We start from the raw sequence: 14,111 nt of genomic DNA on the forward strand, positions 1-14,111 counted from the left end.
TCCAATGACTCTGGATTTGCATGAAATGCCAAGGCGTCCTACAGGTTCTCACACAGTCCTTGACAAAATTGACTATGGACAGCTGGGTCCTTCCACTCCGTATCAGTTGCCCACCTCCTAAATTCAGAGCAGTAGGACTCAGTTGAACACCCTCCCTGCCGCAAGCAACGCAACTTAGATTCGGCCAGGGAAACCCGATCAGGGTCATTGTGGATAAATCCCAGAGCTCTGAAAAATTAATCTACCGACCAGAGGGATTGTGAACCAGTCGGCAAAGAGAAAGCCCAAGACTAAGCGTTACCTTTTAGCAACAAAATAATAATCCCCACTCTCTGACTCTCGTCCCCAGAAGAGCTAGGGCGCAGTCTGAAATATAATTTGCACGATTCCCTGAATCGAACAAAGTTGTCACTTCCCCCGGAAAACCTATCCGGGAGATTAACCTTCGGTTCAGGGCAGGCCTGGTTCTCGCTGCCGGAACCCACCCCCTGTGGTCTCTGAAACTGTGCAACGGCCGTGCGGGGGTCAGCCACCTCCAAAGACAGCCCCTGCATACGATCGACCAGTGCAGAAACAGTATCCATAGCTGCACTGATAAAACAAAGGATAATGGTTTAGAAACAGGTATATAGCACACCTCAATCAGTATTTTGTGGAAGTAGGTGTATCGCAGCCCTCAATCAGTATTTAGTGGAAGAAGGTATATAGCACCCCTCAATCAGTATTTAGTGGAAGAAGGTATATAGCACCCCTCAATCAGTATTTGGCGGAAACAGAAATATAGCACCCCTCAATCAGTATTTAGTGGAAGAAGGTATATGGCACTCCTCAATCAGTATTTGGCGGAAATAGGTATATAGCACCCCTCAATCAGTATTTAGTGGAAGAAGGTATATGGCACCCCTCAATCAGTACTTAGTGGAAGAATGTATATAGCACCCCTCAATCAGTATTTGGCGGAAACAGAAATATAGCACCCCTCAATCAGGATTTTGTGGAAGAAGGTGTATCGCAGCCCTCAAGCAGTTTTTTTGGGGGCAACAGGTATATCACAACCGTTGCAATTAGTTGTTCCAATAGCGTTTGTCCCTCTGTATAGCTGCAGTATCGCAGCAGAACCGCACACAACTGCTGCACAATTGCACTATAATATAATTTCTATGTTAGAAAGTATATTATAAGTACAGTATATCACACCCCTCTATATCACACCTATCGATAGCACACCTATACCAGTCCTTAAAAGGACTTTTGTGGCCCTATTAGCTAGCGTTTGGCGTCTCTAACTGTCCCTGCTTCAAAATGCAACCTCTCCCTACACTGGCAAAACACATAATGTAAAATGGCTGCCAGATCGGGTTCTGTTATAGGGTAGGGGATATGTCCATGTGCTGAAACATCTCAATTGGTTGTCCTGTACCACCTGATGGATGTGTCATGGGTCAAAGTTCGGTGCTATGCAAAAAAATATGACGCGTGCGAATATCGCCATATGTTCGCATTTGCGACGAATCGCAAACGAGCAAAGTTCACTGCGAAACGACCGCCGGGCGAACCGCAAGACCATCTCTACACTATGTGGACATTAAGGGGAAGGGGGGAGAGGAGCACTATGGGGGCGTTGACCTGGGGGCATTATATAGGGGTATTTTATACTGCCACATTATGGGGGCACTATGGGGACATTAGCTCAACTGGGGGCACTAAAAGGGGGTATTTTTGTACTGGCACATTATAAAGGGGCATTTTTCTACTTCACATTATAAGGAGAAATATTACATTATGGTGGGCTTTATTACTACTGGGGGACTATGGGGAACATGATTACTAGTATGGGCACCATGGGAGCATTATTACCACTGGGGCACAGTGCAGACATGTTGGGGGCAATGTAGGAGCACTATTACTACTAAGTGCGCTCTGGCAGATAATTATTAATATTGGTGGGACTTTGGGGGCACTTTTACTGTGGGGGCACCCTGGCGCAGTATCAGCTTATCACAGTTATTTTTGGGGGACATTATGTTTACACTATTGGTGTCAGTGGCACTATTTGCTGGGCGCAGGTATTTTAGGACACTGCACACCAATAATTATTGAAGGGCACTATCTGTGTGGTGCTAGTATTATCACAGGGTTTATCTGTTTCTGCAGTATAGTATTGGGGAGCACAGCGGCACAGTATTGGGGTGGTAGGATGATTTGTCCAAAAGATGGGAGGGTGATGGAAAAGTAGGAAACTAAGATGTTTTTTTGTCAAACTGCAGAGACGAGATGGGTGAAAAATCATCATGGTGGTCTTGTCTAAAGTGAGATGATGAGGAAGAGAACATCTGCATCAAAGGAGACGTCACTGGATGTAAGAGGCGCTGTTTTAATTTTTGCCTCAGACAGCAGAAAGTCTAGGTGCACCCCTGGATGGATGTCTTGTGATAATTACATTACGATCACATTCTGCATGAAATTCTAGTTGGGGTCTATCTGTGAAGATAACACAAAGGATGATTCTGAGAAAGATCAGGAATCAGCCCAGAACTACACAGGAAGACCTGGTCAATGACCTGAAGAGAGAACACACTATGCCGTCATGGATTCAAATCTTGCAGGGCACACAAGGTCCCCCATCTCACGCCAGCACATGTCCAGGCCCATTTTGAAGTTCACCAATGACCATCTGGATAATCCACAGGAGGCACGGGAGAAGGTCATGTGGTCATATGAGAGCAAAATAAAAAATGTTGGTATCAATTCCACTCGCCGTGTTTGGAGGAAGAAGAAGGATGACTACAACCCTAAGAACGCCGTCCAAACCGTGAAGCATGGAGGTGGAAACATCATACTTTGGGGGTGCTTTTCTGCAAAGGGGACAGGACGACTGCACCGTATTGAAGAGAGGATGGATGGGGCCATGTATCGCGAGATTTTGGCCAACAACCCATCTTCAAGAGCAATGACCCGAAACACACAGCCAGGGCAACTAAGGTGGGGCTCTGTAACAAAGCATTTTAAGGTCCTGGAGTGGCCTAGCCAGTGTCCAGACCTGAACCCAATCGAAAATCTTTGGACGGAGCTGAAACTCAATGTAAATGTCACGGCTGAGGATGGGGAAAACCCTCAGCCGTGCGATGCCGGAAGATGGTCGCTGCTTGACCAGGACAACAGGATTAGGGAGCAGGTCACCTCCTATCGCGTCCCTAACCTGACCCGGACTCCTAGCTGCATGGGCCGACCTTTAAGGTAGGAGGACCCATGCTCAGGAACCTCGGATCCCTAACTCACCCTCCGACCGGTCCCTGGACTAGGAGTCAGGGTAAGACGGCCTGTTCCTTCTGGAAACGGAGGAACAGGAGTCTCACTGGCCAAGCTGCAGGGAAAAGGGGAACACCAACAGACTTACGGATATGGCAGGTGAACAGTACTAGTTCCACCTACCTGCCACAGCCTTGCTGACTGGATCCCTGTGCTGGCAAGCTGATGTCCACACAACCTGAGATGAACCCAGCAACCACACATCCACGCACAGGAACCCAGATCCATAAGCTGCAATAAAGAAGCATAAGACAAACATCTTCCAAACACCAGAAGGGAGGCCCCCACTGGCAGTTGGTAAATAGCCAGGAGGATGTCTCCAGCAACCATGGCTGAAGCACCCTCACTGACTACTGCCTTCAACTGAGGCTTTATAGGGCCAAGAAGCCACACCCTACAATCAGACACACCCTACAATCAGACACACCCCGTGACTCACACACACAAAAGGGAGTTAACCCTTCCAAAACCAAAGAAGGGAACACACAACTTAAAGGGGAAGTGTCCAAACAAAGCACACACTGTGGCTGTTGCCGCAGGCAACGACATGGGTGGCAACCATGTCCTGGGAGTCAGCCCGAAGGCCGGGACACTGCCACCACATGTACACATACAACAAAACGTTGCCACGGCCAACCACAGTGAAGGGAAGATGTCAGTGCACACCACACATAAAACAAAGTGCACATAGACATACAAAAGTGCATACAAACACGCACACAAACTCCAAGGAAACCGCACACATAACTGTTGTCCGCGGCAACCGCACCTGAGGCAAACAGCAACATGCCTCCAGCTGCGGTTGAAACAACAACCCAAAACCGCGGGCAACTGTATGCGGCTCCCAAGAAGTCACGGCCATAAACATGGTCGTGACAGTAGCCCAGCGACAGCCCTGAACCCTGAAAGATCTGTAGAAGATCTGTATGGAGGAGTGGACCAAAATCCCTGCTGCCGTGTGTGCAAACCTGGTCAAGAACTACAGGAAACGTCTGACCTTTGGAATTGCAAACAAAGGTTTCTGTACCAAATATAAAGTTCTGTTTCTCTATTGTATCAAATACTTATTTCATGAAATAAAATGCTAATTAATTATTTAAAAATCATACAATGTGATTTTATGGATTTTTTTTATAGTATCTACAGTACATTATATGTGGGCAGATATGAAGCTAAAACCCATATTAGACTGGTGGCTTTGCTTGTTGCCCAGTGCTCCATCTTTCATAAAACGGTATCAAAGATCGGCCGCATATTTCCCCTCATATCAGATTATTACAAGCAAAGGTGAACGTCATGCTCATTATATTGTAAAATGTGTATCCCAGAGGGTGAACACACTCCATGGAGGAGGCTACCGTCATGTCCCAAGCATCCACGAATCCCACGTTGATCCCTTGGAAGACCTCCCTAAGCACCAGATACTGGCAATAACCATGGAAGTCACCAAGTTTTTCTTGAGGAGTCGGAAATTTGCCTTCTCTGGTGTTCTCCGTCTTGATGATGACCTTGGTATCTGGACTCCTTAGAAGCAATCGCTCCACGGCTCTACGGATGTTGATCGCTCGTCTAATGTACAGTTTTAATGGAAACTGTCTGAAGTGTTGTCCCATGGTAATTACAATGATGGTGTCCTTCCCCCCACCACGTTGGTCAATCTGACGACTTGTGTACATGTCCTCCTTGGAGTAGAAGAACGAGAAGCTCTCCAGGGGGAAGCCGTGCCTTTTGTAGGAAACATAAATGTCATTATCCATGTTGAAAGCCTCGAGTGTCTTCTCCCATGAACTCCATCCACCCTCATAACTGAAATATTTTACTACTAATGGAGAGGAAAAAAAACAAAAGACAGTTGAAAATTAATTAGATTTTATGCTAATTTACTCATTACATTTAATAAATGTTCTTTTTATTCTTTAGATGGAGTTTAGGAAGCACAGCTGAGGTCCAGGTGGACTAAGGCAAAGATCTCTGGTTGGAAGGGGAAGTGAAGAGGCTAAATGGTAACATGTCTGGTGGACTACAGCAGTAAAGGGATTCATGAAAACGTCATTAGTGGGCTAGGGCAGTAAAGTGTATAATAATAACATCCCTGGTCAGATATGGCAGTAAAGTGGTTAATAACATCCCTGGTGTGCTAGGGCAGTAAAGTGGATAATAATAACATCCCTGGTCAGATACGGCAGTAAAGTGGTTAATAACATCCCTGGTGTGCTAGGGCAGTAAAGTGGTAATAATAACATCCCTGGTTAGATACGGCAGTAAAGTGGTTAATAACATCCCTGGTGTGCTAGGGCAGTAAAGTGGTTAATAATAACATCCCTGGTGTGCTAGGGCAGTAAAGTGGTTAATAATAACATCCCTGGTAAGATAAGGCAATAAAGTAGATAATAACATCCCTAGTGGGCTAGGGCAGTAAGGTGGATAATAATAACATCCCTGGTCAGATACGGCAGTAAAGTGGTTAATAACATCCCTGGTGGGCTAGGGCAGTAAGGTGTATAATTATAACATCCCTGGTCAGATACGGCAGTAAAGTGGTTAATAACATCCCTGGGGGGGCTAGGGCAGTAAAGTGGTTAATAATAACATCCCTGGTGGGCTAGGGCAGTAAAGTGGATAATAATAACATCCCTGGTCAGATACGGCAGTAAAGTGGTTAATAACAACCCTGGTGGGCAAGGGCAGTAAAGTGGTTAGTAATAACATCCCTGGTGGGCTAGGGCAGTAAAGTGGATAATAATGCCAGGAGGCTGTGGAGGATGAGGCTCATTTCCTGCTGCGGTGCCCCAAATACTCAGCAGTGAGGGAGACTGACTTCAGGAGACTGTCTGATCTCTGCCCAGACTTCACCTCCATGGAGGAGGAAGAGAGACTCTCCATACTGCTGGGGGAAGAGGAGAACACAGCGGCCACAGCAGCACAATATATTACTGCCTGCCATGGACTGAGAGGAGCCTGATATACCATGGACTCCTATACCCCCACCCTGGATGTGTCCCCAGCGCCCAACCCTACCCAATTATTTCCCACTTGCTTTGGAAATGCTAAAATGTATTTAGTCCTGCTAATAAAGCTTATTTGATTTGATTTGATAATAACATTCCAGTTAAGATAAGGCAATAAAGTGGATAATAATAGCATCACTAGTAGAGTACTAAAGTGGTTAATGAAGGCCTAGAAATCATAGTCACTTACTCTTGATCCCCTCGGTGAAGTGCGTCATGTACTGACGTAACGTGGAATCTCCGATGAGGAAGAGGTTCTTCCCCTGCAGACAATTAATGAAGTCGTCCCCCGACTTATAGACGGTCATGTCACAGTAAACGGGGCGCCAGGTGTAATTGTAGAAGTATCCGCTGGGATAGGGAGAGCTCATCCCCGGCTGACATTTTACATTGGAAGTGGCTGAATGGTCTGAGCAAAAAATGTAAAAAATAAATGTCATTGAGGCACATTTCACATCACTGCAGAAACCTAGAAATTGTGGTCAATCTGTCTATCCAGTTCAGATACATCTGGTCGGATCACAGTTGTTATGAAAGCGCAGTTTACTGTATCCCCCAAAACAGTCAAAAGAAAATCGATTTGAAATAACTACCTCTACAAGGAGCAGTGGCTGAATTTTTTTTATATAATAGAGAATCCAATATATCCCCAAGTATTGTGTAGTACATCAGAAACAGTAGATATATCAATATATCACAATAAAAATTATAACAATAATACAATAAAATAAAACCTAAGATCACCAGGATCACATTCATCTAAGGTTTTTGTAATTTGGTTGCAAAATGTTAACAATGTAGCAACTAAATAAGATAGAACCAGGCTAAAATATAACTCACCACTTACTTTTACAAGGAGTGACCACCACAGGATTCAAACTTTGGGCCATTTCCACACCGACATTAGACCTTCAAAAAATTAAGACGCCATTTATATAAATGATGTACAAAAAAACGATGTAAAATATAAATAAAACTACAAATACCATATTTTATTGTATTATAAGTCAATGTTTTTTGGGGGTTTAAAAAAAGAAATCTCTTTTGAGACTTTTGGTGACTCTGGGACTCCATAGGCAGGAAAGCAGTGGTCTCCAATCTTTGACTGTTCAACCTTTGCAACAATTTAGGAGCCACTGGTTGGAAATCATGGCTCTAAGGGCCCATCTACATGGGCCAAAGCTCAGGCCTATACATTTTCATGAGAACTATTTCCGACCATTGCCTAGTCTAAACGGTGCTATTGATCAGCTGACAAATGCTCATGTGTGATCAGATCTTTTATGCAAACTGAATAGGAATGAATGATCGTACTAATGATCATTTGTTCCCCTGTCAGTTTGCATCAAAATGTCTAAAAGGTCCTTTCAATGAGAGATCAACTTGTTGTATCGTAGATCGACACTCATTTTGGACTGAAATTGGCTCTAGAGGGTCATGCTGCCCCTTTGTCATATTAATAATGGGAAGTACCAGTTGTGGCCTGGAAGTGTGTCAGGATAAGTCCTTCATTGATAAAAGGGTACTCTGGTTACATTTATCCACAGGGTAGAAAATAACTAAGATTGGTGGAGGTTCAACCAATGGGTGTGGCACTGATCACCATAGTGGTGGACCCTTACTCTACAAGGACCAGCCCCACACCTGTCCACGTGTTGTGTCTGGTATCGCAGCCTAGCTTCATTGAAGTGAATAGGACAGAGCTGCTATAAAACCTGTGGGAAGGTGTGATGCTGTTTTTGGAAAAAAGTTGTAGTATTTTTCTGATCCAGGAAAACCCATTTAAGCTTTGTAGGCCACTCTGTATGTGTTAGAAATTGTTCTGGATGGTTTGGGTGAGTACCAGAACATGTACATTAAATGAACTCTATATAGTTGGGCCTAGTAAAAGCATCAGAAAGTGAGGAACCTCATTTCTAAATGATTGGGCTTGACTGCTTCACAACAGCTTACTGCATCTTGGAATGGGTACTGCTCTGAAAGACACTACTTTAAGCTCATACCGTTGAAACAGTTTTCTCTCCTCTGGTGTAAGGTAGGACACCTCAATATTCACAGCTCTCATATTATTTAAACATTCACAAGGAAGGTTCTTGGGTCTAATACAGTAGAAGGCCTCTTCGTAGAGCTCATCTTTGTACTCGCAAACCTCTTCAGTTGTGTTGAGCAGAAAGCCACAAGTAGAGATAGCTTCCTTGTCCAGGTATACATATTTTCCTTGGTAACCAAGAACTCCTTGACTGGCATGCCGTGATCTCCAGAGGGCTGCAATTCCTTCACTAGGATGCCACAGTCGAATAGAGACCTTGGTTTTATCATCAGCCCATTGTAATGGAAAGTGGATATGGTAGGAGCCATTGAGAAAGTCTTCCACCCTGCCAGACACAGCAGCCCCAAGCTTTTTAGAAAAGAGTCGTGATCTTATGAAGTCTCCTCCATGGGTCTTCCTGTTACCCAGGTGATCGTACATGTCGACCTGTACCACAAGGTCTTCTCCAACACAGTACTGTTCCCTTTCATTGACTATGGACACCTTACTGTTGTTCACACTTGTACTTCTGTTGAAATAGGTGAACGTAACATTTGGAATATGTTTTTGGATTTTTTCAAAGATTTTATTTATTTCAGACTGAAGATCATATTTTCTCAGAGACTGAAGCGTTGTTTCGTTCTTCTGGATGTTGACTTTAATTTCCCTCACAGAACCAACACAGTTTCCGATCAAGTATCTAAGGGATTCCTGCAAACATGAAAGAAGAAGTTTTGGACTGTACGTGACAAAAGTTGACAATGACAGCTAACCTGCATTATATTTTCTTAATATGTTTTGTGGACCTTCCACACTCTATGACTAAAAAAATAGAATGGAGTTACATGGCTCAAAGCCCCTGGAGATGCCACCAAGTCTGGTGTAAATATCTCCTACTGTGGGTGTGGGACTGGCTTTGTGTCAAAGGCTACCAGTGCAGTCATCAAGCTCCTTAAACACTTTTAGGCAGATATATACCTCCCACGTCTTGGCACCATTACAGGTATGGACTGTAAGCCACTATATATGTTGCAAGACCCAGTGTTGATATTAGTAAGACCAGCTTTGTGTCAAAAGTTTATGTGGACTGAAAGCCCTTAGTCAATTTACAGATTTTATGCAACGTGTTGATAGATATGGTTAAAGGGGTTGTCCGGGTTCAAAACTGACAAACCTCTATTTTCACCCAGGCAGCCCCCCTGACTTGAGCATCAGAGCAGTTCATGCTCCAAAGCTCTCCTTTGCGCTGCGCTAAATCGCGCAGGGCAAAGGCTCTTTTGTTTACAATAACACACTGCCGGGCGGAGGCTTCCCAAAGGCCTCATGCACACGACTGTTGTGTGCATCCGTGGCCGTTGTGCCGTTTTCCGCTTTTTTTCGCGGACCCATTGACTTTCAATGGGTCCGTGGAAAAATCGGAAAATGCACCGTTTGGCAGCCGCATCCGTGATCCGTGTTTCCTGGCCGTCACAAAAACATGACCTGTCCTATTTTTTTCACGGCCAACGGTTCACGGACCCATTCAAGTCAATGGGTCCGTGAAAAATCACGGATGCACACAAGATTGTCATCCGCGTCCGTGATCCGTGTCCGTGATCCGTGTCCGTTTTTTCCTATCATTTCAATGGCAAACTTGACTTAGATTTTTTTTTTCATTTTTCATGTCCGTGGATCCTCCAAAAATCAAGGAAGACCCACGGACGAAAAAGCGGTCCCGGATCACGGACCTACGGACCCTGTTTTTGCGGACCTTAAAAAAAAACGGTCGTGTGCATGAGGCCAAACAGTGATCATTTTGGTTGAAATCATCTGTTTTTATGAACTTTAACCCTTTCGCTGCCAGGCGTGTTTGGACTAGAGATGAGTGAATTTTTTTAAATTTGATTCGCCGGTTCACCGAATTTTTTGGGAAAAATTTGCTTCGATCCGAATTTTTTCGCGCCAAATTACATTAAAAAACAGCTATTTCTGGGCTGCAAAGAGCCTTTTTTAGGGGTGTAGAACACTGCCTTGCAGTAACACGCATAGGAAGTCTGCTTTGGTAGTGAAATAATACTGTGAGTCAGTATGACATGCAGATGACAGGCGTCGCTCTTATAATCACTGCACACTTCACTTATTTGGGCAGTCATGGGGCCAAAACTGACCAAATACTCAACTTAAGTGTGAACTCAGCCTTAGAGGTCAATGGTAGCGTCAAGAAGAAGCGCACTCCTTTTACACCATCGTCAGCTGATTCCACATAGATGATTACAGAACCTGTTCTATTAAACGCTTATACAAGCAGAGCCCCCGACAGAGTGGAGAGGGTGTCAGCAGTAAGTGTGTGTTGATGTCACTGATTAATGTGCCCTTCCTCTGATCCATCAGAACAATAACCCCCAAAAAACGGATCCTGTCTGTGGAGCATCCGCCTTCACTCAGTCAGCATTTGGTCAGTAATCCATCAGTATTGGTAATGCAAAAAAAAACAGGAGTGGATCCAAAACAGAGATGACGCGTGAATGGAATATTTGCATGTCTTCTGTGTTTTGTACCCACTCGTGCTTTTGGCTACCAAATCACAAGCCAATTCTGATGGGACCATACAGGCCTTACAGCTGCTACACAGACAGGATCCGTTGTGTGTCTCATTTTTCCTTGCTTCTGACAGATCAGAAGAAGGGTCAAATAAATGATAATGTCAGCCAGGCCGAAAGCCAAAATAGTGGACCAGTCATGAAGTGGGGAAGGGTGGGAACAGCATGAGAAGTCCACACAGTGGACCTATGACATAGCGGTGAGGTGGAAGCAGCATGAGGAGACCACAGAGTGGCCCAATTACAGAGTCTGGAGTTGGCAGCAGTATAAGGAGGCCACCGAGTGGCACAATGACAGAGTTTGGAGTTGGCAGCATCAGGAGAAGGCCACCAAGTGGCACAATGACAGAGTCTGGAGTTGGCAGCAGTATGTAGAGGCCAACGAGTGGCACAATGACAGAGTTTGGAGCTGGCATGAGCAGGAGAAGGCCACCAAGTGGCACAATCAGAGAGTCTGGAGTTGGCAGCAGTATAAGGAGGCCACCGAGTGGCACAATGATAGAGTCAGGAGGTGGCGGCAGCAGCATCAGGATAAGGCTACCAAGTGGCACAATGACAGAGTCTGGAGTTAGCAGCATCAGGAGAAGGCCGCCAAGTGGCACAATCATAGAGTCTGGAGGTGGCAGCATTATGAGGAGGCCACCGAGGGGCACAATGACCGAGTCTGGAGGTGGCGGCAGCAGCAGCATCAGGAGAAGGGCATCGAGTGGCACAACGACAGTCTGGAGTTGGCAGCGTTATGAGGAGACCACAGACTGGCACAATGACAGAGTGTGGAGGTGGCGGCAGCAGCAGCATCAGGAGGTGGCTACAGAGTGGCACAATTACATAGTCTGGAGTTGGTAGCAGCATGAGGAGGTCACCGAGTGGCACAATGATAGAGTCTGGAGTTGGCGGCAGCAGCATCAGGATTAGGCCACCGAGTGGAGTTGGCAGCAGCATCAGGAGGAGGCCACAGAGTGGCACAATGACAGAGTCGGGAGTTGGTAGCAGCATGAGGAGGTCACAGAGTGGCACAATGACAGAGTCTGGAGTTGGCAACAGTATAAAGAGGCCACCAAGTGGCACAATGATAGAGTCTGAAGGTGGCGGCAGCAGCAGCATCAGGATAAGGCCACTGAGCAAATTAAAACAACTCTAAAAGCAACAAATATATTTTTCTTGTTGTACTGAAATACGCCCCTATATGCTTTCACCAGAAAAAACTGCAGCAGTGAAGTGTGTATATATTTTTCTTTTTCCACAGATATAAGCCACTAATGGCTTTTCAACATAACACTTGCACCCCAAGAACAAATAGCTGGAATGACAGAGCTGCCTAATGGCTAATCTATTTGGATGCCAAAATAATCTTTCCCTCCAGTTGTAAATCGCTTTCTTATCACTGTCCCTAGCGCCTTCTGACGTCTCTCCCTGCACTAAGATGCTGTGAAATGATTTCTCCCTATCCTTTTCCTGCACTTTTAAATAGTTTTTTCAGTTTCTTTTTTCACAATGAGGTTTTTCCAATCGCTGTCCCTAGCGCCTTCTTACGTCTGTCCCTGCACTCAGAACGCTGGAAAATGGAAGAATCTAAAATGGCTGCCGTATTTATGATACGTACTGCTGATTGGCTGCATGCATGTCAATCTGGGTGATCCCGCCTTCCCAGAGTTCCTTGTCCCATGTCCTCAGTCCTCACACGTGTAGCCGCCATTTTAGGAAAAATTGCGATTCGTTACCACGAAGAACGAGGAAATTCGCATTCGTTGTGAATCGAATTTTTCCTGAAATTCTAAACTAATTCCACTTCGTCAGCTTCGATTCGCTCATCTTTAGTTTGGACATTTAAAAAAAAAAAATAATTATACTACCCTTCCCACCCCCATATATTTTCTGAAAATAAACACCCGGCACATTGTCAAAATGCCCCTTAGCACTTTATACACACAGACACCTTCCTGCAACTTTGCATTGAAATGTATTTTTAAAATTTAATTTAATTATATTTTTTTATCGTTTTGGGTGGTTTATTTGACTTTTGACTAAGGTTACGTCTAGATAATTCTAAGAGGCAAATCATAGCAGCGCCTTTCATCTTTTTGGAAGCCGGAGATGAAATGGGTGGGTAATTCTTGGTAATTGGTGCGTCAGTATTTCTTCCAGGTGATAAATACCAGGATAATTGTAGTGATGGGAATGTAATTGGAATATGTAATATCTTAATAATAACCATTTTCTTACCTGTGAGATCATGTAGGGCGGGAGGTATTATTTTAGGGTGTATTGTATTCCTTGATAATTTCTCTAGTAGGTTAAGTGGAAAAACTGGAGTCATGCTAAATACAGAGCGTTTCCTCGGGTCCTGGAGAAACATACCGTCCCTGTGGCCCCCAGCGGTATGCACTTTGTGTGCCGCCATATGGTGACCCACTTTACAAAGTATGGCTTGGGTACTGCCAAGCCTCCAAACCCCGTGAAGCTGAATAGTCAGGGACACACTATTTGCTAGGAATGTCTGTCTGACAACCCAAAGGCTGCAGTTGTCAGGTGGTGTTTCTACGTAGCGACCAGTTGGTTGATACTTGAGCAGCCCAGGGGTTGTCCAAGGTCGCGCCCTACCCTTTTATTTAGGATGAGACCCTTCTTCAGGCGTCATACACCACAGTAGAATAAGACGCTGAGGTTGTCAGATGTGAATTTGCCCCTTGATGGATGGAAAGTAAATGTCACGGAGCGTGCAGGAGGTCAATACGAAATGCAGCCGACCGTATTCTCCTTACCTGAAACAAGCTTTTATGCCAGGACAGACTCAGCAGGAAGATGGCGGTTAATAACACTGCTATCCTGCTTCTATTCCTCACTAGAGCCATCAGGGAAAAGGTAACGTCGTCCCTGTGGGAGAAATCTGTAAAAGATGGTAACTGTATAGTGAATATGTCATAGGTAGTGTTGATCACGAATATTCGAATTGCGAATTTGTATCGCGAATATCGGCACTTCGAGAATTCGCGACTATTTAGAATATAGTGATATATATTCATAATTTTGAATATTCGAGATTTTTTTTATAATCAGTACACATGATCGCTCCCTGCTTCTAGCTTGTGGGCCAATGAGAAGGCTGCACTATCTTTGACATTAGGAGTAGTGTTGATTGCGAATTTTCGTAAAGAGATTCTCAGATCCGATGGTATATTCTAACTC

The 14,111-nt window shown here is 44.7% G+C and overlaps 1 protein-coding gene across 1 annotated transcript; it reads right to left on the reverse strand.

Annotated features, from left to right (window-relative positions):
- Nucleotides 1-4,571: 4,571 nt before the first annotated feature.
- Nucleotides 4,572-13,777, reverse strand: LOC122945509 (NXPE family member 4-like). Its single transcript, XM_044304574.1, has 5 exons — nt 13,688-13,777; nt 8,321-9,057; nt 7,165-7,226; nt 6,508-6,726; nt 4,572-5,131 (listed from the first exon to the last, which is right to left on the reverse strand). The coding sequence occupies exons 1-5, from the start codon at nt 13,775-13,777 to the stop codon at nt 4,572-4,574; spliced, it is 1,668 nt and encodes a 555-aa protein (XP_044160509.1).
- Nucleotides 13,778-14,111: the final 334 nt, after the last annotated feature.

Source organism: Bufo gargarizans, chromosome 8 (genome assembly GCF_014858855.1).
Source record: "Bufo gargarizans isolate SCDJY-AF-19 chromosome 8, ASM1485885v1, whole genome shotgun sequence".
NCBI classification, from domain to species: Eukaryota; Metazoa; Chordata; class Amphibia; order Anura; family Bufonidae; genus Bufo; species Bufo gargarizans.